The following is a 19,759-nucleotide window of genomic DNA, read 5'->3' as shown; positions in this document are numbered from 1 at the left end:
GAAATGGTGCAAAATGTCTTAAAAATAAAGCTCTTTATGTTACCTTACATTATAAATTAAGAGTGTTTTTGCTTTCTCCTTTTCTGCATTTTTGAGATGTTTTTTCTTTGGACAGTGACAATAGGCCAAATACACCCCAACATCCAAAAAACTACAGTCAGCAACAGTACTACTAATAAATACTAATACAGCTGTATATTTGTACACATTTGTTCTACTCAAATTTCACAGAGAGCACCTCGTGAGGTTTTTCTGCTCAGGAGCCCCATCATGTGGTAATTTGGAGTTATGACCGTAATCTTTACTGAAAGGACAAAAAGTCTGACTAGAGTAAATGTGACATGCTCTGGTCCTTGCGGGGGCCATACTGCTGCAAAAAATAGCTGTTTTACATTTCTAACACACCAGATTTCACAGTGCTGAGGCTCTCCAGGACTGAAGTCTAACCTTCCTGGTTTAGAGTGTTGCTTTACGTCTAGGCTACTCTGCTCTTGATATATATTTGACAGTTTTTGATATCAAGTATTTAGTTTGAACAAGTAAAATACAATTTGAAATTGTACTAGTATTACTTACATTTTATCTGTTCAAATTGAATTTCTGATATAAAAAGCTATGGATTAATGACTTTCCACAGTGTACACATTAAAGGAGACATAGTAAACAAAAAAGCATTTTCCTTGCCAAATTATATATACGATACTTCACTGTAACAATCTTTTAACAATCTGTTTACAATCTTTCTGTATACTATATTCTGGCCTCTCACTAAAATAAGATAAATAGGCAGATAGTTTGACTAACAGGCTCTAGTAATATTCAAAGATTGGCATTACCTCTCTACTGAAGGAGTCCATGTCCAAACTGTAACATCCAAAGTAAAGAATATGTTACTTAGGTGCCTGTTATGAGCCTCAAACGTCTGTGTTTAAGCTAGAGAGCTGATGTAAAAGGTGAAAATAGACGTGCCTAATAGCTTCTTCGCTAACATAATATTATACTCCCATTAGGACAGCTAGCTAAAGTGTGTATTATTTTTTTTTTTTTACACTGTGCTCCGATGAGCTCACCACACCTCTTACCTACTTAGTAGTCCTTAGCACACAAAATCAACACCCTGCAAACAACATGTTCACAAAGAAAATGTTAAATGTCAAATAAATAAAACAGTACAATATATCTCCTTTAAATCGACTGTATAGAAGAAATTGTCAGGAGTAATGTTAGGACAGCAGGGCACCAAACAATCAGATAGGAACTCGGCTGTAGAGCCGGTGTTTCTGGGGACCGTGTAGCGTTACACAAAGTTGATGCTAACGGCGGGTTTGTGTGTTGGTTTGAGAGTAAGTCCGCTTCACAGCGGCGCGTTTCCTCCCACAGACTTCACTAGCATGACTCGGGTTTGTGTATGAGAAACCCAGAAAATCACCATGAATCTCGACAGACTTCGGAAGCGTGTGCGACACTACATAGATCAGGTAAAAAGAGACTTGAGACCTTAAAGCTAGCACGGCCAAACTGGTGTTACATAGCCAGCATTACAGAGACTAGCCGTTAGCTTAGCTCAGCAGTCTCTGACTTGTGTACTTAACGGATATAACAGATTCAAACCTATCAGATATTATTACAGTACTGTGAGCTGCTGTAGCCAGAAAACACATCTGACCCCCGTGTCTGTGTTTTGATTTCTCTGAACGGATGAGCGCTCTCTGAATGCTGCTACAGTTAGCTAGCTAGATTGCTAACCATTTTGCTGGTCTACAAACTTATTGAACTTACTGCTATTTTACATTTAACAGCTTAGGAATTGATTGCATATTTTATCAGAAGTATTGATATTTGCAGTGATGTGTTATTTTGTTTTACAGTAATGTATTCAAACACTAACCATTAGTTCCGCAAGATAGCTGGAAACTAAGTTGTCCAAATGTGAAGGGAAGTTGGCCAAGTTTTTTCCCTTCATCTCAGTTATCATTGTTTTCATTATTTTGCAGCAACAGTATCAAAGTGCTCTATTCTGGGCTGATAAGGTAGCATCTTTATCTCATGGTGAGTATCATAGCTGCTAATACTGCAGGTGCTGCATTTGACTAATGTGTGAAATGAAATTTGAAACACTTCTGTTTCTAGACTGACGGAATACATACTGTTGCTGATGCTAAATGATTGATCCTTATGTTTATTTTCATCAGAGGATCCTCAAGACATTTATTGGTTAGCACAGTGCCTTTATCTTACGTCGCAGTACCACAGAGCCTCTCATGCTCTAAGGTCCCGCAAACTTGACAAGGTAAGGACTGTTACAATAATGTTAACTTTGTCAATCATCTTGGAAAGTGGCACATGGATTTCCTAAGCCAGTTGTGCTTCTTACTGACAGCTAACATACTTAAAAGTCAACATGCAATCAAAATTTGCTCTTTTAACCTTGTTAGTGTGATGTTCTTGGTCTTAAGTACAAATAATCATACCATACGATTTAAAAGACTAAATTCCTGTTTACTCATAATTGTTCATTGAAATGTAATGAGTTTGAAAACATCTGGGTTTTGTTTATATCACTGTGCACCAGTGGGTAGAGAAAAATAATGATAACCAATAATATCATGTTTCACCTCCTCCTCCATCAACCCCTTCCTATCTTAAAGAAAAAACAGCCAGCTAGCTAAAAGACCCTCTATGTTTACTTGTACATACATCAGAAGGATACAAATACAGAAGGAAAAAGCCTTGTGTCTGAATTTTCTATTCAGGCTAACAGTAAGAGAGGTGAACTTTATGCAATTCAGGAACTAATGGAGCAGTCTGTTCTGGATAGTATGTAGAAATCCAATTTTTGTAGGCAAGACATTGGCAAATAACACCATGTTTGTGGGATCTGTGCTTTGTTTTTGTTTTAAAGCTATATGGAGCCTGTCAATATCTTGCTGCAAGGTGCCATGTGAGTATTTCCAAGCATATGACATTTCAAAGCACATTGAAATGTATTTGTTTATTTGCATACTTGGTCATGCAACTATTTACACCACAATAGGTGTAGGTCTTATTTTTACAATGCATTTCGGTGTTTTTCTCTTTGACATTTTTATTTCATTGCTCAATTTCTCACCAGCAAGTGCTTTCTTTCTTTATTTTTTTCTTTATTTTTTTTTTCTTTCAGTATGCTGCCAAAGAGTACCAGCAGGCCCTTGATATTCTGGACACGGAAGAACCAGCGAGTAAAAAGTTATTGGACAAAGGTCCAAAAGAGGACAATGGCACAAGAGAAACAACCAAAGAATGGGAAATGTCCCCAGCTTCAGTGAGCATTTCTTTTCTGCTTATGATATTGACACAGAAAAAATGTATAATTATCTGCTTGCTTCTCTTGTTCAACTATGTCACATTACCTTCATTTGAATACTTTCTCATGATTGCTGGGCTGTTTGAGACTTCTGATCAGATTCTTCAGCTCAAGCAAAAATATTGGGTCTAGTGTATAAAGTGGATTTTATCGCTCAAACTAAGGCTGATTTGATAGATTGTGTTTTTGTCATTTGCAATATGAGTTTCTGTGATAACTGCACCAAAAAGAATAACAGACTGACAGATTCATAACCATAAAGGGGGAACAATATTAAATTACACACAGATAGATTTCAGCTGTTCTCAGAGGCAGCTTCAGATCAGACAAACTAAAAAATCAGTTGATAATACTCATCTGAATAATAACCATTTCATGTAGGCAGTCAGCATGAAAACAAAGAGAGACAAAATCAGTGAAATCTCCTAAACATTATAATTGTACAGGCTACTTTAATTGTAAATTACAGAATCTTGCATCTTTATCACAATATTCAACAACTGTATGCAAACAAAAGGAATGCTAATAGCCACTTAGATCACAATTGCATGTTATGCAGTACTGCACAAAAGTCTTAGGCACCCAAACACATTACTTAAAATTTATCTCAGCAATAAGTGTGTTTTTGCTTTAAAATACTACAAATTGTGTAAGCTGATGATAGAAGTTAATACATTCATACGTCACACACACACACACATATATATATATATATATATATATATATATATATATATATATATATATAAGTGTGTGTGTGTGTGTGTGTGTGATGTTTGAATGTATTAACTTCTATCACCATCTTACTTAATTTAATTAAATATTGACTAAGCGGTTAAATGGTTAAATCAGCACATTTATAAAAACTACTACCAATTGTATTAATATTATTCATATTAGTTTGAATATTAGTTTTTCTAAGCAAATAACTGCTTCCTGTCCAGACAAATAGCTTTTTAAATGAGATTTTCTCAGGTGAATTTCAATCTGAAATTTCTGTAATCTGTTAATCTATAATAAGACCAAGGGTAATATGACCACATCTTAGCATGCAACTATATATAGTTGTGTGTTTATTGTGAAAATGCATGCCTTGGTGATGATAAAAATTCGATAGTGCCCTAGCTGTGCATTTTATGACTAATATAAGTTCAGACTCATGTACTCCTTATTTCAAGGCTGAAGGTGACCTGCCTTCATGGCAGCACACACAGAAATATGGTTGATATTTGAAGGCCACAGCAGGTTAAGTGTTTCTGACTCCCTGTGGTCATGCCCCTCAGATCAGCAGTTCTATCTGCCTCCTGCGGGGAAAAATCTATGATGCCATGGACAACAGACCTCTAGCCACGTCCAGCTACAAAGAGGCCTTGAAATTGGACGTCTACTGCTTTGAAGCCTTTGACCTTTTAACATCCCATCACATGCTGACTGCCCAAGAGGGTGAGAGAAATAGTTTATATTCAAGCTGACTGCATTTTCTACTGTTTGGTGTTTACCATTAAGCTATTAAGGCTAACAACATGCTATTAAGACTTTCCACTGGAGCTTCATCTTGGCCTTTTCTGTCATTGCAGAAAGAGATTTCTTAGATTCCCTTCCCTTAGGCCAGCAATGTACTGAAGAGGAAGAGGAATTACTACACTTTCTTTATGAAAACAAGTTGAAGAAGGTGAGAAAGCATCTCATTCTCCTTTAGATATCTCCGTATCATATGATCTGTAGATGCAGAAATCACATTTTAAAATTATGCCCTTATACATCAATTGAATACTGCCAAAATAAGAATTGAATGTTCACTAAAATGCTGATCTCCTCATTGACAGTATAACAAACCGAGTGAGATGGTCGTACCTGATATGGTCAATGGTCTTCAGGACAATTTGGATGTAGTCGTCTCTCTTGCAGAACGACATTATTACAACTGTGATTTTAAGATGTGCTACGCTCTTACATCAATGTAAGTATATGTTTTTCATAGAATTGTACACAAACTCATGATCAAAAATGATAAAATTAAGATTCGGCACAATCTTTTTTTTGTTGTTGTTTTTAACATTTAATTTAACATTTAATTAAAGCTGATCACATGCACATAACCCAGGCAAATGGCTCTGCATAAAATTCACCCTTTTCAGTAAAAGCAAATGCACTTAAAGGTCCCTTACATTATATCTTTATTTTTCCCCTGAGGTCCATATTCCAATGTCTCTTTATCCATATATATATATATATACACACACATTTATATAATAATGTGGGAAATATGTGAGAAAAACAAAGAAAAACTGCTATAAAATCATGGTTTTGAAATTTGGAATGAAGTCTAAACGAAAAGGAATAAAAAGTAAGTAATATTAAGAGTATAACTATCCTATTTCAGTAATGGTTGAGTAAAGTAGAATAATGTGGAAGTATAGTAACAAAGTACAGTTGCTCAAGTACTACTTCAGAATCACACTGTACCTTGTGACAGTACTTTTCAAAGTGCATCAAACTGATGTTAAAACATCATCTTGGGTGAGGTAACATGTTATGACATAAAAGGAATCACATTCCTCTGTGCCCATGTTGACTTTGTGTTTCACCATATTGCTTGTTGTGAATGTCTTGTTATTCTCGGTGGGTCTATACTGAGTGCTTCTCACATGTTTTCTGTTCAGGGTAATGGTGAAAGACCCATTCCATGCTAATTGTTTACCAGTGCACATAGGAACCCTGGTGGAGCTGAGCAAAGCAAATGGTAGGAAATGTATTACTTTGCTTTATTTTTCCACTTAAGTGTTTAATTTTTTTGTAAATGTCCTGTATTTGTGTCCTGGCAGAATTGTTCTACCTATCTCATAAGTTGGTGGATCTATACCCAAATAACCCAGTGAGTACAGCCTTTAAATGAAGTTTCTTATATGTACCAATGTATTTTGTACCTGTTTTATAAATAGTTGTTTTTTGTTTGTTTATTTTTTTTAAATAATTGCCTAGGTGTCATGGTTTGCTGTTGGATGTTACTACCTAATGGTAGGGCATAAAAATGAGCATGCACGGCGGTATCTTAGGTAAGACCAATAAGTTTGCCCTTCAGTGACTCATAAATCGACATGAATACTCAAATGTATGGCTAGCAAGGCAGCACATTAGCCTTTGTAATACTAAGCTGCTACTGATCAGTCAGTATAATGTTTTGTTTGGGTTGTAGTAAAGCCACCACACTGGAGCGCACATATGGACCAGCATGGATTGCATACGGCCATTCGTTTGCTGTGGAGAGTGAGCACGATCAAGCCATGGCAGCCTACTTCACTGCTGCCCAGCTAATGAAAGGGTATGCAAGGGTTTTTTTAAATAAATGTTAGCATTTGTTTACTGTAGGTGATGTGTAAGCTTGGGACTTGCTGTTCTGTTAAAAAAAAAAAGTACAAAAGCGTTGACTTTTTATTGATTTATCATGTCCACTGCTGAAAAGGTGTCATTTACCCATGCTGTATATTGGTTTGGAGTATGGACTCACCAACAACCCAAAGCTGGCAGAGCGGTTTTTCAGCCAAGCTCTGAGCATTGCTCCAGAAGACCCCTTCGTCATCCACGAGGTAGCTGTGGTGGCCTTCCAGAATGGCGAGTGAGTAGGCCTTACAGGTCCTCATATTAACACTTTTGTAAAGTTAACAGATTAGCAGATTTTTTACTTTTACGTAGATAATTAACCGGTTATATCATTCTAGCTGGAAGACGGCAGAGAAGTTGTTTCTAGATGCAATGGAGAAGATCAAAGCCATTGGCAATGAGGTAATTGTACAGTCGGCCTGAGAGAAATTTCTTACAGACCAAAGGAATAACATTTCTTAGACACTTTCTGTTCTTCTTGTGTTTAAAAAGAAATAACACAAGGCTTGTATACATTGGATCTTCTGGTGAAGTGAATTATTGTTATTTATTTTTCTTTTTTTGCTTCAGGTAACAGTGGACAAATGGGAGCCACTCTTGAACAATCTGGGTCATGTGTGTCGAAAACTGAAGTAAGTTGAAAGCGAGCAGTATGGCTTCAAATATTTTTTATTTTTATTTATTTTATTTTTTTACATTAAGCTTTTTTGTGAGCAGAGTTTGAATATCTATTGGAACATTTACTATTCAGTCTGCTGTGCCCTGTAATGCCTAATTACTTCATTAGTGCTAATTCATGTGTTTTAATAAGCCCTCTGAGAGGTGGTCCTCTTATTTTGCACAATATCTTGTCAATAGGCCACATTATTTCCAGGCAGGGCACGGTGATGATCTAACTACAAAATGACCTGAAAAGCACAGGCTTCTAAAATTACTCAAAGTGGTGTTTTTAATGAAGAGCTTTCAGAGAGCCCTGGACACATTGAATCATTTTTTTGCCATTTATTCTCAAAGCTTCACTAGATTTGCTCCTGTCTCTCTGCATAAACAGAGTACTTGTTCAGTATTGTCATCCCACTGCTCAATGAATTATGCATGCCCACTCACTGAATATCAAAGAGACTGGAAATTCATACTTCAAGACCCTGCTACTTTCTTTAAGTGTTTGTTTAGGAATGAGCTATTCTCTTGCTTTCTGGAAAATGTAGACACTGGTACTGGACAACACCTGTTTTCTTTAGCTGTGTTACTGAGCTCCTGAGAAATTACATTTAGTTTGTACAATACTGCTTTAGTACACTTAGACCATCACATGAGGATTATGCAGAGCAGTCTTACAGTGTTAAACATACGTAAATGTTAGTACTGTTAATAATTTATTTATTTATTTATTTTGCAGAAAGTATGAGCAGGCACTGGAGTACCATCGGCAGGCCCTGGTCCTCGTTCCTCAGCATGCCTCCACCTACTCAGCTATCGGCTATGTGCACAGCCTCATGGGAGACTTTGAAAGTGCCATCGACTACTTTCACACTGTAAGCAATACAATTGTCTGAATGCATGCTCAATTTCTTATTATTACAAGATGCAGACTTTCATTCTCAGTGAGCAAAGGTGCTAAAAAAATTTTCCTTTGCAGGCACTTGGTCTAAAAAGGGATGACACATTTTCTGTTACTATGCTCGGCAACTGCATTGAGATGTATATTGGTGACTCTGATGCTTATATAGGTGAGTGAAACACACACTCCCTGTGAAGAAGCCAGAGGTGAAATATTTGTGGTAACACTTTATTTGAACCCTGCTATATAACATTGATATAAGCATGCCATAAGCATATCATTACGGATGTCATGTGCTGTCATGAGTTGTCTTGACAGATTATGTTCAATAATATAACAGTGTCATTTTACCATTACTGGTAACCAGTTAATGAACAAAATTTGTCACAACTGCTCATGACAGCATATGGCATCTGCAGTGTCATGTTTATGCCACAGTTATGTCAATGTTATGTAGCAGTGTCCAAGTAAATTGTTACTTGATTCATTGATATATTAAGACATTTTAAAATTTTGTCCATATAAAAAATCAGTGTGCTCAGACATTGTTTTTCTGTCATAGGGACAGACATCAAGGATAAAGTGAAGATGATCCCCAGCACGACAGCTCTAAAGAAGATACTCGGCACGTCAGCTGACGCCAGCGACAGCCAGACCCAGCCTCTGGAGGAGAGCAGCGTTATGGCCCTGGAGACGCCGCCTGCCGACGCCTTCCAGCGCTTCCTCTTAGAATGTGACATGCATGAGAATGACATGATGCTAGAGACCTCCATGTCGGACACCAGCACGTGATGGTGGCAACTGTGCGTGCTAGAGAGAAATAGATACTGACATTTATAAAGGACTGAGTAAAAAAATGCGAGTGCTCCGAGGAAGACCTCACATGCTGCACTCCTCCCTCAAAATCTACAACGATGTTCGTGTTGCAGCCCTGGTGAATTTTTATTATGAATAAATGTATTGAGATAAATGCAAAGGCGTTTTAAAATGAAAAAAAGGAATCCAGGCAATAAACCCTGTATCAGTATTTTTGCACACTGTCTTTAGTGATCTTGTTCATGCTTGAAACATACTGTCTTATAGTAAAGAAAATAATGGAAAAACTGGGTTGTAGTCAGACAGATGAAGTCTCTGCTGGTAACGACATTGTTGACAACAAAAAAGTTAGTTATTGCTAAAGAGAAACTTTTATGCCTTCATCAGTTTTTCTAATCACTTGCAGCAACTTGCAAATCAGTAACGTTGAATAACACAAGACGTGCCCTTACTTGGCTGCTCTCAATTTCCTTTAAAAAGCAGTGGTAAGATTCATTCCCTACATCCTCCCTCTACTACAGCTGGTGGTCGAGTCCCCCAGTCCTTATCCAGTGACGCCCCCTCTTCATTAAACAACGTCATGGCTCTTCACAGACCAGTCAGTGAGGGGGTCAAAGATGTGATCTCAGTGTGACAGAGCATGGTTAGGGAGCTAGGAGAAGCGGCAGTGAGAGAGATGGGCTGCGCACCGACTAAATCAAATCTGACCTACACTCATGAGCGCGTGTGTGGAGATCTGGACACGTGCTCCACTTTCGTACCGAGTCTGAAGAGCTCCGTGTCCACTCCGGAGAGACCCTCGCCTAGACTGTGTGTGGAGACCAGTAGTGGAAAACAAACTTTCCTCAGTGGTAAGGTAGACTTTGGAATTTTTTTTCTTTAATTGCTGAAAAAAGAACAGCAGTTGGTGAAGCAGCTTGACCAACAGTCTATCAGTCTAGTCTAGTTTGTCAACCACTTTGACCACCTAGACCAGAAATAGCTAATGAGCATCCATACGTTCACATTAGCAGGCTGAAGTAGCACAAATGTTGTGCCCTTATGTGAGACAGATCTGGTGTTTTCAGAGCTGTGTGAACACAGAGATGTGATCTTTTCTAATCTGAGCCACTTTCATATGTGGTCCTAGATCAGATACGCATCCGATTCGTGGCTGTGCGACTATTTTTCTCACTGCGCATGCGCCATTGTTCACCGTTGACTAGGCAGCGGAGCCAGTAAACAGGAAAAAGCAACACATCTATTTTTCTCCCTCCTCTTGCTCTAATGAGCAGCTGCGAGCGGTTTTGACCAAATTATTTTTTATAGGCTTGTTTGGCTGGTTTGTTTGCCATTCCTGACGCACGTGATTCGTTCACGTTTCGTCACTGATTAGGATGTGCGCATGCGGGTCGTTTCAGGACGCAGGTTCTTTCACATTAATAACAGATTTAAATCCAATACCCGAACGAGAACAAAAACGTTTGAAAGATCTGAGCAATGAGACTTGTAATGTGAACATGGTTTAAGATTATTTAAAGCTATCTTAGGCCTTGTTCATGCTGCCAGCCCAAATCTGATTTTTGGTACATCCAGATTGATCAAAAATATGATTATATGAATGTGGTTTGAAATACCTGGATGCTTTGTCTGACGCTCTCAGCCTGGGTGCTCTGGCTGCTCAAATCAGATCAAATCACCACATGACAAACGACGACAATGTCAAATCCAGAGTGACGGAAGTGCTGGTATTCAAGAAAAGTTCCAAAGATCCATGCTTATGCCAGAAATTTTCAAGAGTTTGAAAGTTCTGAAATTTGAAATCCACATCGCCGGTTTAGCTATGTAGTTACTGACGTTGTTCCCACAGCAACCCATGTAGATAGGTTGGTGATGCCTGGACTCCAATCTGATCACTTGCGAATAACAGAGTGGACGGTCATCTCAAAAGATCTGATTTGGGAAACAAATCTGATTTGCTTGCTGTCTGAACATAGCCTAAGATCTGCTACCACCATAAGCTACGGGTCTGTTTCAGGAAGCACGTTCAAGTAAGACAGGATTCCTGACTCTTTCAGTTTCAAAAAAACTAACAAATAGGGCTGGGAGTCAAGCCCAAATAGAAAAGATTCCTGGATTCTAGGCACTCAGTAATCAAGAGCTCTGGACTTGATTCCACATAGTGTGGTTAAAGTTTCCCCACGCCCAGTATTCTATCACAGTCTAATACAGTCTGTATGAAAAATACATCCTTCCACAACACCATTATGAACATGTGCACATCTTTATTGCAACAGTAACAAGCACAGGTATTGGAGTTATAGTGTTCACGTTGTAGCTTTGGTGTAGAGCAAGACAAAGGGGAGGCCATGAGTCCACCACGAGAAGTGCTCTTTATTAAACAAGGGCAGAAAGACACAAACAAAGCACCGAACCTGGGGGGAGGTCACTACTAGCCACAGGCTTCACTCTCAAGGTGACCAACCCCCAACACAATAAACCACAAATAACACATATCTGTACACTAAGAAACAATGACTTTTAAACAACATTCAAGTCCCTTTTTGGGAGGGCATCTACCATGAGCCTCCATGAGGCATAACCATAAACAACAATAAACAGTCCCTTTTAAGGAAGTGCACGCCTACCATAAGCCTCTGCGTGTGGCCACTCACATGGCTTTGCCCCCTGAGCTTCTCGGAAGCAGCACGAGCAACTAGCGGGGTACCACAACATTAATTTAGAAGTCAAATAATCATAAGCAAGAGAAAGGTAAGTGTATATGCATAAAAAGTGTAAGTACATGTATAAAAAAGACAAAAAGAAACATATATATAAATCTTGAACTTAGCACATGCTGAGCCACCACTGTGAGGCAGAGGACTAAGGTCAAAGTTAGCTGGCTGAGAAGTCCCACTTGGTCACACAGGCCCCAGATCTTGGCCGGATTTTCCAGCTGTTCAGTCAAAAAAGCATTACATGTCAGCTTGTGCTTGTGTTTACGTCACATAATCCACTACAACAGCAGATTCTGTGTTTCTCATCATCTCTGCTTTCATGCTGTTTTTCAGTGCCTGGTCGGGAGTGCAGTGGACGGTCTGGGCTTCAGCCACCCTGCAGCCCCCGCAGGCCCCCACCAGCCAGTGGCAGCACCGACACCAGCAGCAGCAGCAGTGACTCTGAGGAGAGCGAGAGTCCATCACTAAAACACTGAACACAACAAAATAAAGTGACCTTTCTCATCACATCACCCCATTGCAGACACCTGCTCATCCAGCGTTTCCTCTGAAAACAGGAGTATTACTTGGGAGTTTGTTCCCCTTTTCTGCAGTAACAGCCTCTGCTTTTCTGGGAAAGCTTTACACTATATGTTGGAACATTGCTGTGAGGATTTGATTGCATTTGGCCATAAGACCCAGATAGCAAGAAGCTAGCAGGACACTGATGGCAAAGCTGGCAGCACACTGGCTTTTTGCTCAGTGTTTTCTCTGTGGCCTATTAGTGGTTAAGCAGAGTGTTAGAAAAATGCCACTTTTAATCGCTCATTTTTCACTCACATTCCAATTTAGCAAAGTGTCAGCCACAACATTTTTGATGAAATCATTTTATATTAGGCCTAGTCATTATAACTTTTTCTCTGAGTTTTTTGTAATATTTGTCCAGTTTATTTTCTAAAATAAAAGTCTATGTACATTTAAAATTTGTTTGAGGAGATTAAATACTAGTTAGACCTTGTATGCAGGACAATAATCAGGGTGGTCCAGCAGTGGCACACAGTCTGCTTGGTATCTGTAACAATAGTGAGGTCAGGTACTAATGTTGGATGATTAGTTCTGGCACTCCAACTCATTCAAAGGTATTGGATTGAGCTGCCTCACTCATCAGAGAACACAGTTCCACTGCTCCTCACACCAATGCTGGGGGGCTCTCTACCCCTCTTACACTTGGCAGTGGGCATGGTAACCTTAGGCTCATGTTTGGCTGCTCCAGAGCATCCTACTCTACTGGCAGTGCTTTTCTAGGGAGATTATATAAGCTGTGTGTGTGCAGTTGAACACCTGTGTCAGCAGTGAGAACACCTGAAAGGCCTTAAAGTAGTATACTCACGACAGCTCACCCTTTTTTTCATTAAATTAACGGACAAGTTTAATTTGTGATACAGTTCACAGCAGCTTACATTCATCACACAAAAATAAAAACCGCGACGGGGACATTAAGGAAACACGAAACACGATGATATCGCCACTGTTTTTGTTTTCACTTCAACTCTCGCGGGATTTGGCGCCAAGTTCTCGCGAGCGCGGGCGGAGAAGAGAAATGGAGATATGAGGGCTGAAAGGGAGCAGACGACAGGAAGCAGGGAGAGAAGCATCGTCGAGATCCAGTTCAGGGACACCCAGAGGGAGCAGGAGAGCGCCTCGGCCAACCAAAAACAGAAAGAGGAGAAAAAAGAAATCTTCACTAAGGTACGTTAGACGAGGGGCGGGCCGGCTGTCCTGTGGAGAAAGAAGGGGGGAAGGGGGGAAGTTGGTGGGGTGGGGGCGGTGGTTGTGGAGGGAGGTGGAGGAGATTCAGCACCCCGGACAGCGACCACCGCGTCAGCTAATACCCGAATGGACGCCGGGCTGTTCAGTGGGTTAAATGTCCTTCTCATTTAAAGGCCTGTCTTGCTTGTTTTGTAAGGCATCTTTAAGTACAAGGTTGAAGTCGGCTTCTCATTCGCCAGCTTCTTCGAATTTCCCCGTTCCACCTTAAATGGTGCAGCAGCTATTACAGTAACGCCTGAGGCACCAGAATGGAACTGCTGCACTATTTAAGGTGGCACGGAAAAATTCGAACAAGAAGCTGGCAAATAAGAAGTGGACTTAAGACTCGTTCTTTGAGAATATGTCAGTTTGACCCTTTGCTGACACGCTGCGCAATCCAGCCATAAAACATGTTCTAGGCGGTGCTGTAGATGTGCTCATGTGTGTGTTGCATTCATGAGCCTCCCAAGCGCCATTTAGCGCAGGCTAAAAGCAGCTGAGAAAGGTGTAGACATAACATGAGTTTTATAGAGCACGTTTAAAATCAACAGACTATACATTAAATACTATACGTTAAAGGCTTAAAGTTGAGACTGAAGCTGATATGAAGGGGCTGGATCTGATTCTGAATGGTAGTCTTGTAACACTAAAATCCACGTGACATTGGGGGATTTTTTTCAGTGCCGAAGCCAAATGACCAACAGCTCATTTCTCATTCCAGGTTGTTATTCGCCGGCTGCCACCCAGTCTATCAAAAGACCAACTTGAGGAGCATCTCAGTCCACTGCCTTCATTTGACTATTTTGAATTCTTTCCAGCTGATCAAAGGTGCTGTTTATCAGGGCTATTCAAACTTTATTTTTCAGACTGGTATGAAAATACAACTTATAATAAGCCTGTCCATGATTTCTCCACAGTCTGTATCCACATCTTTTCTCCAGAGCCTACATCAACTTTAAAAACCCTGATGATATTGTTCTCTTCAGAGATCGCTTTGATGGTTACGTTTTCATCGACAATAAAGGTAATGCTTTCCACATTTCTTAGCATTTTACCATTTTTGACAGCCTCATGCTTTAACTTGTTTATTTTCACTCTGATTATCTGAAGAAAACATTTCTCCTCAACTGTCCTTCATTTAGGCCAAGAGTATCCAGCTATTGTAGAATTTGCACCTTTTCAGAAAGTTTCCAAGAAGAAACTCAAGAAGAAAGATGCCAAGGCAGGAAGCATTGAGGAAGGTATTTGTGAATCATTGGTGATTTTTGAAAAAGTCTATTGTGTATCCTCTACAGCTAAGGTCTTCAAGTTTGGACCTCAGATCCAAATCAGCCTGGATTTTGTAATGACTGGTAGTTAATCGAGCAGCTTACATAACTAGTTGGTTGTTTTGTAATCACACCTTATTCTTAGCTAAAAAAAACTCCCATTTGAATACTTATGGTCTACAAAGTAACACATTTTCCTACTTCCAATATTTTTTGTTGTTAGACCCAGAATACAAACGATTTCTGGAGAACTACTCCTGTGATGAGGAGAAGTCAATGGCCAATCCAGAAACACTGCTGGGGGAGATTGAGGCTAAAACAAGAGAGCTCATAGGTAAACATGTACTTCTGCTTTGGTACCATGCACAGTGAAGCTGATAGCGTTTTCACATTTCCCACTGCTTCACATGTTTAGCACAGGACATGCTGAAATACATTTCACAATCAGACTGTTTTGTGGTTGCTAACTTTGTCACATTTTTATCTATTTCACTTAATTTCAGCTAAAAGGACAACACCACTTCTGGAATACATAAAGAACAAGAAGTTGGAAAAACAGGTTGGGACACAGAAACTCATCAGATCTTTATCTTGGTAGGTAAACATAAAAACTCTATTGCTACACTTTATTACACCAGATTATTTTTCAAACCACAGAGAATCCGGGAGGAAAAAAGGGAAGAGAGGCGCCGGAGAGAGCTGGAGAAGAAACGGCAAAGGGAAGAGGAGAAGAGGAAACGCAGGGAGGAGGAGAGGCGAAAGCGTAAGGAAGCAGAGAAACAGAAGAAACTCTCTGAAAAGGAGATCAAAATCAAGGTATGGCCACTTCTTCTTTCAGATCACTTTTTTGAAAGAGGAAGGGATTTTAGTCCTCATCAAAACATTATTGTCACTCAATGTTTGTCTGAAATGCGTTGTGTCATGAGCATTTATATGCAATCCTGATGTTTCTCTAGCTCTTGAAGAAATGTGACAGGGATGATGAGGTGGACTCAGATAGACTGAAAGATAAAGGAGACAGTGGAGAGACAGAGAGGAACAAGTGGGAGAAACCTGCAGGACACAAGTCAAAGGAACCAAAGGACAAGTAAGGGCTCTTTTAATGCTATTCTAAGTTATTCTAGCAGTGTAGAAGTGATCTGCCTCAGAGTGATAAAAACCATCATGTTGGTTCATTAAAAAATGTAAAAACTACAAAATCAATATAATTCCACTGATAACTGAAAATTATACAAGTTAGTTTCAATCACACAATCTGATTGGTTGAAAAGGATTCTACTAATTTTGTTAACTGTATGTGATAACAGCATGTACACTATATGTCCAAAAGTATACAGACTAATCACTCAGCACTCAGCTCACTAATGTTCTTGAGGCTGAATGCAATCAAATCTTCTTTTTTAACATTTAGTGTAAAACCTTAACAGAAGAGTAGAGTCTGTTACTGCAGCAAAAGAGGAATAAACCCCCATTTTAAATCTATTAACATTATATTAACACCATGAAGAAAAGCAGGTGTCTACAAACATTTGGACATACAGAATTTTTTTTCTATTCTGCTGGACGCTGTGTAATAACAGTGCTCACTTTAAGCCACTGGAACTACTTTTTTGGCAGACGAAATAGCCAATATTAAAAAATCTTTGACACATTGTTCAGGGCATTTATGTGTTACATGTTTTTCTCTGTTGGAAAAGCAATGGAACACTTGAGGCTGCATATAATAGCAATTAACACCCCGGCTGTTATGATCTACAGCCATGGTGCTATTTGTGATGACCCCCTTCCTCATGTTCTGCTGTGTAAGTAGATGCTTCTGTGGTGGGTTTCTGCTCTTTGGTAGAGTTCAGCTGGAGAGTGATAAGGAGCAGCGTGAAGGCCACGGCCGCCGGCAGAGGGACAAGGAGCACCGGGGTCGAGAAGAGGAGCGCAAACGGCAGCGACACCACTACGAGTTCGATAAGTTCATGCGGCGCAAGGATGAGACCAAATGGGGCAAAGGCTACTGTCAAGACAGGGCCAAGAAAGATGGCCATAATCACAGTTACTCGTACTGCCCAGAGACAGGGGACAAGCTGGGCAAGGAGGACAGGGATGACATGGGGAACAGGAAAGAGCGCATTCGCAATAAGGTAAGCAAGAGCTGATAGACCAGCAGAGTCTCAAACACAGTTCTTTTACTGCAGGCTCTAGCTCCTCATAAGCATCAGTGTGTACCAGACCCACTCAGTGATTAGAAACATGCACTTTAATGTGAAAGTTCAGTCACTGCTTAAGGACAACACAAGCACATGTCATGGCATTTATTAATAACATTCATCAGTCTGTTTGTTCAGCACTCAGCTATGTGGTACTGTTTCCATTTAGACTATTCCCCTGCGGTCACTGTTATTCACATGTCATTATAGCTGTGGGTGTGCAATACAAATCCTCCTCCCTCCTGGGGCTTGTATTGCAGCCCATGCTTGTGTTGTGAGCTGTAGAGTGCTGAATGTGTTGTTGAGGCAGTTAGCTGTTGAATTTGGCTGTGAGTTGGCAATCTTGGGTTGATCATTGACGGAAGACAACGTGTCTCTCAGTCTGTGTTAGTGCATCAGGAGAAAAGGACCTCCCAGTCTGAGGGGCCAGACCAGATAGGAGGGGCTCTGCCAGCCAAGGTACAGCTAGATTTTGAGCCTTTCTACCCAAAGGGGGGGGATACCGCACTGCTGTACGCTGGGAGACCCCACACTTTACAACTCTAGATTTCGTTATTGACAGCAAAAAGAGGCACTGCATGTTGGTGTGATACTTTTCACAATGTCACACCACTAGGGGTGTAACACTACATTGTGAAACAATATACAGTGGAAATAGCAATGTGGAGATCGGCGATATAAACTGCTATTTGTTAAAAATGACATTTAATTCAGTTGCATTGTTTGGACACTGAAGCTCCCAATCAATTAGACCAGCATGTTCAGCTTAATCCACACAAGCACGTTCATTTCAACCCACATCAGCACATTCACACCTCAAGCCGCACCAGCACATTCAGCTTAACCCACACAAGCACGTACAGTTTAGCCTGCATCAGTGCGTACAGCTTAACATACAAGCACGTTCACCTTAACACATGCCAGCACGTTCAGCTTAACCACTACCAGCATATTCACCTTAAACCTCACCAGCACGTACACATTAACCCACGCCAGCACATTCAGCTTAACCTGCACCAGTGCTGTCAACTTAACCAATACCAGCACGTTCATCTTAACCTTTTCCAGCACATTCATCTTAAACTGCGCCAGAACTTTCAGCTTAACCTGCACCAGAGCTTCTGTCTTAACCCACACTGGCATGTTCGGTTTAACCTGCACCAGTGCTTTCAGCTTAACCCGCACCAGCACATTCATCTTAACACACACCAGCATGATGGCCTTAACCCACACCAGCATATACAGCATAACTCACACCAGCACATTCAGCTTAACCTTCTCCAGCACGTTCAGCTTAAACTGCACCAGAGCTTTTGGCTGAACCTGCACCAGAGCTTTTGGCTTAACCCACACCAGCATGTTCTGCTTAACTGGCACCAGCCCGTTCACCTTAACCTGCACCAGCACGTTCAGCTTAACCCACACCAGCACATACAGCGTAACTCGCACCAGCACGTTCGGCTTAACCCACACCAGCATGATCAATATCAAATGTTACACTCCTAACTTAACCCACATTAGCACGTTCAGGTTTTAAAAATTCCACTGAAACTTCAGCGTAATTCAGCTGATGTTTAACAAACATCAAGACCAAAAGTCACTATTATGGAAAAGATTAAGTTTCATTTAAAAAAGGATTAAGTGAATTTCAGCAACTTTTCAATGCTTTTGCTGTCAAAAACGTGTTGCGTGGTGTTCTAAACTGTTAAATATGGGGGAAGAACACTGATTAGAGCCAGACAGTGGTTCACTTTTGCTCTGCTAAAACAGGCCTTTTAGGGGGGGTTCAGTGTTATTGCTTTGAAATAAAATATGAGTGTCTCGCTTTTGTCTCTTGTGTCTCACTCTTATCTTGGGACAGGACCGGCCTGCCATGCAGCTGTACCAGCCAGGCGCCCGCAACCGCAAACGCATGGGCTCCGGGAACAAAGCCTTTGACTTCAGCCCCATCTCTCCAGAGTCCGGCACTGAACACTGCTACGAGCTTGCTATAGGAACGGGCTCTGAGAAAAGTGGAGATGAGTGACAGAAAAGCACCTTCAGTCGAGGCAGGGAGAAGGGCAATAATGCAGCTGAAGAATCAGCTTGTTTAATGATGTTCTGTTTCCTTTATGCTGTTGGTGAGTGTTGTGAATGGAGCCAGGCTCCTCCCTCATTCTCATGCACTACATCACCAGTATGTACAGATTCATGAATTGTTAGGTCAATGTTCATGAAGGCTACTGTATGCTTGATATATATATATATATATATAAATATATATATATATATCTCAAAAATCACTGCCTGTTTGGATTCACGTTTTCTACACCACACCACAAGAACTCGGCACACTTTATCTGTTGACCACTTGTCTGAGATCAAATACCTCACCATTTACAGAGGACAGATTTATATGCCTTTTGTAGTGAATCAAATGGATTCTGACAGACTAGAGAGTTTATGGACAGTATATAGATTTTGCTGTCAAGACCATAAATACATGTTGTGAAATCTGTATTTTTAAAATGTGAAATGTATGCTTATGTCAAATCAGTTTTGCTACTGCAGTATGGCTCTGTAAGAGACACTATTACAATTTTTCTTTGTGTGCGCAGCATGAGCATATGTATGCGCATGCCCTTTGCTTCAGCATGTACCTCTTTATTTCAAATAATAACGCTAAAACGATGCCTTTAAGTGATCAC

At 40.2% G+C, this 19,759-nt stretch overlaps 2 protein-coding genes across 3 annotated transcripts; both read left to right on the top strand.

Moving 5' to 3' along the window:
* Window positions 1-1,300: 1,300 nt before the first annotated feature.
* cdc16 (cell division cycle 16 homolog (S. cerevisiae)) lies at window positions 1,301-9,312 on the top strand. The gene is made up of 18 exons (XM_036588236.1): window positions 1,301-1,478; window positions 1,995-2,049; window positions 2,193-2,290; window positions 2,903-2,941; window positions 3,161-3,301; window positions 4,627-4,786; window positions 4,921-5,015; window positions 5,170-5,303; window positions 6,007-6,086; window positions 6,169-6,218; window positions 6,326-6,399; window positions 6,540-6,665; window positions 6,807-6,959; window positions 7,063-7,126; window positions 7,295-7,356; window positions 8,124-8,259; window positions 8,364-8,454; window positions 8,848-9,312. The coding sequence occupies exons 1-18, from the start codon at window positions 1,431-1,433 to the stop codon at window positions 9,075-9,077; spliced, it is 1,836 nt and encodes a 611-aa protein (XP_036444129.1). The 5' UTR covers window positions 1,301-1,430; the 3' UTR covers window positions 9,078-9,312.
* Window positions 9,313-13,392: 4,080 nt separating this feature from the next.
* Window positions 13,393-19,334, top strand: upf3a (UPF3A regulator of nonsense mediated mRNA decay). Of its 2 annotated transcripts, XM_036588031.1 has the most exons (11): window positions 13,393-13,546; window positions 14,328-14,434; window positions 14,524-14,630; window positions 14,749-14,847; window positions 15,098-15,208; window positions 15,378-15,433; window positions 15,532-15,690; window positions 15,831-15,961; window positions 16,718-17,006; window positions 17,454-17,531; window positions 18,934-19,334. In XM_036588031.1, the coding sequence occupies exons 1-11, from the start codon at window positions 13,406-13,408 to the stop codon at window positions 19,096-19,098; spliced, it is 1,443 nt and encodes a 480-aa protein (XP_036443924.1). In that variant the 5' UTR covers window positions 13,393-13,405; the 3' UTR covers window positions 19,099-19,334. The 2 variants fall into 2 exon arrangements, with proteins under 2 accessions (XP_036443924.1, XP_036444010.1); XM_036588117.1 differs by lacking the exon at window positions 17,454-17,531.
* Window positions 19,335-19,759: the final 425 nt, after the last annotated feature.

This window comes from Colossoma macropomum, unplaced genomic scaffold (assembly GCF_904425465.1).
Source record: "Colossoma macropomum unplaced genomic scaffold, Colossoma_macropomum, whole genome shotgun sequence".
Classification (NCBI taxonomy): domain Eukaryota; kingdom Metazoa; phylum Chordata; class Actinopteri; order Characiformes; family Serrasalmidae; genus Colossoma; species Colossoma macropomum.
The sequence above is the reverse complement of the archived record's forward strand: the minus strand, read 5'-3'. Positions and strand labels throughout refer to the sequence as shown.

Excerpts from the sequence above, each read along its gene's own strand:
- cdc16 (XM_036588236.1), top strand. The coding sequence starts at position 1,431 with ATGAATCTCGACAGACTTCGGAAGCGTGTGCGACACTACATAGATCAG. Across the intron at positions 2,050-2,192 it reads GGTAGCATCTTTATCTCATG|AGGATCCTCAAGACATTTAT; the intron begins GTGAGTATCATA and ends TATTTTCATCAG. Across the intron at positions 5,304-6,006 it reads TGCTACGCTCTTACATCAAT|GGTAATGGTGAAAGACCCAT; the intron begins GTAAGTATATGT and ends TTTTCTGTTCAG.
- upf3a (XM_036588031.1), top strand. The coding sequence starts at position 13,406 with ATGAGGGCTGAAAGGGAGCAGACGACAGGAAGCAGGGAGAGAAGCATC. Across the intron at positions 15,209-15,377 it reads TAAAACAAGAGAGCTCATAG|CTAAAAGGACAACACCACTT; the intron begins GTAAACATGTAC and ends ACTTAATTTCAG. Across the intron at positions 15,434-15,531 it reads ACAAGAAGTTGGAAAAACAG|AGAATCCGGGAGGAAAAAAG; the intron begins GTTGGGACACAG and ends TTCAAACCACAG.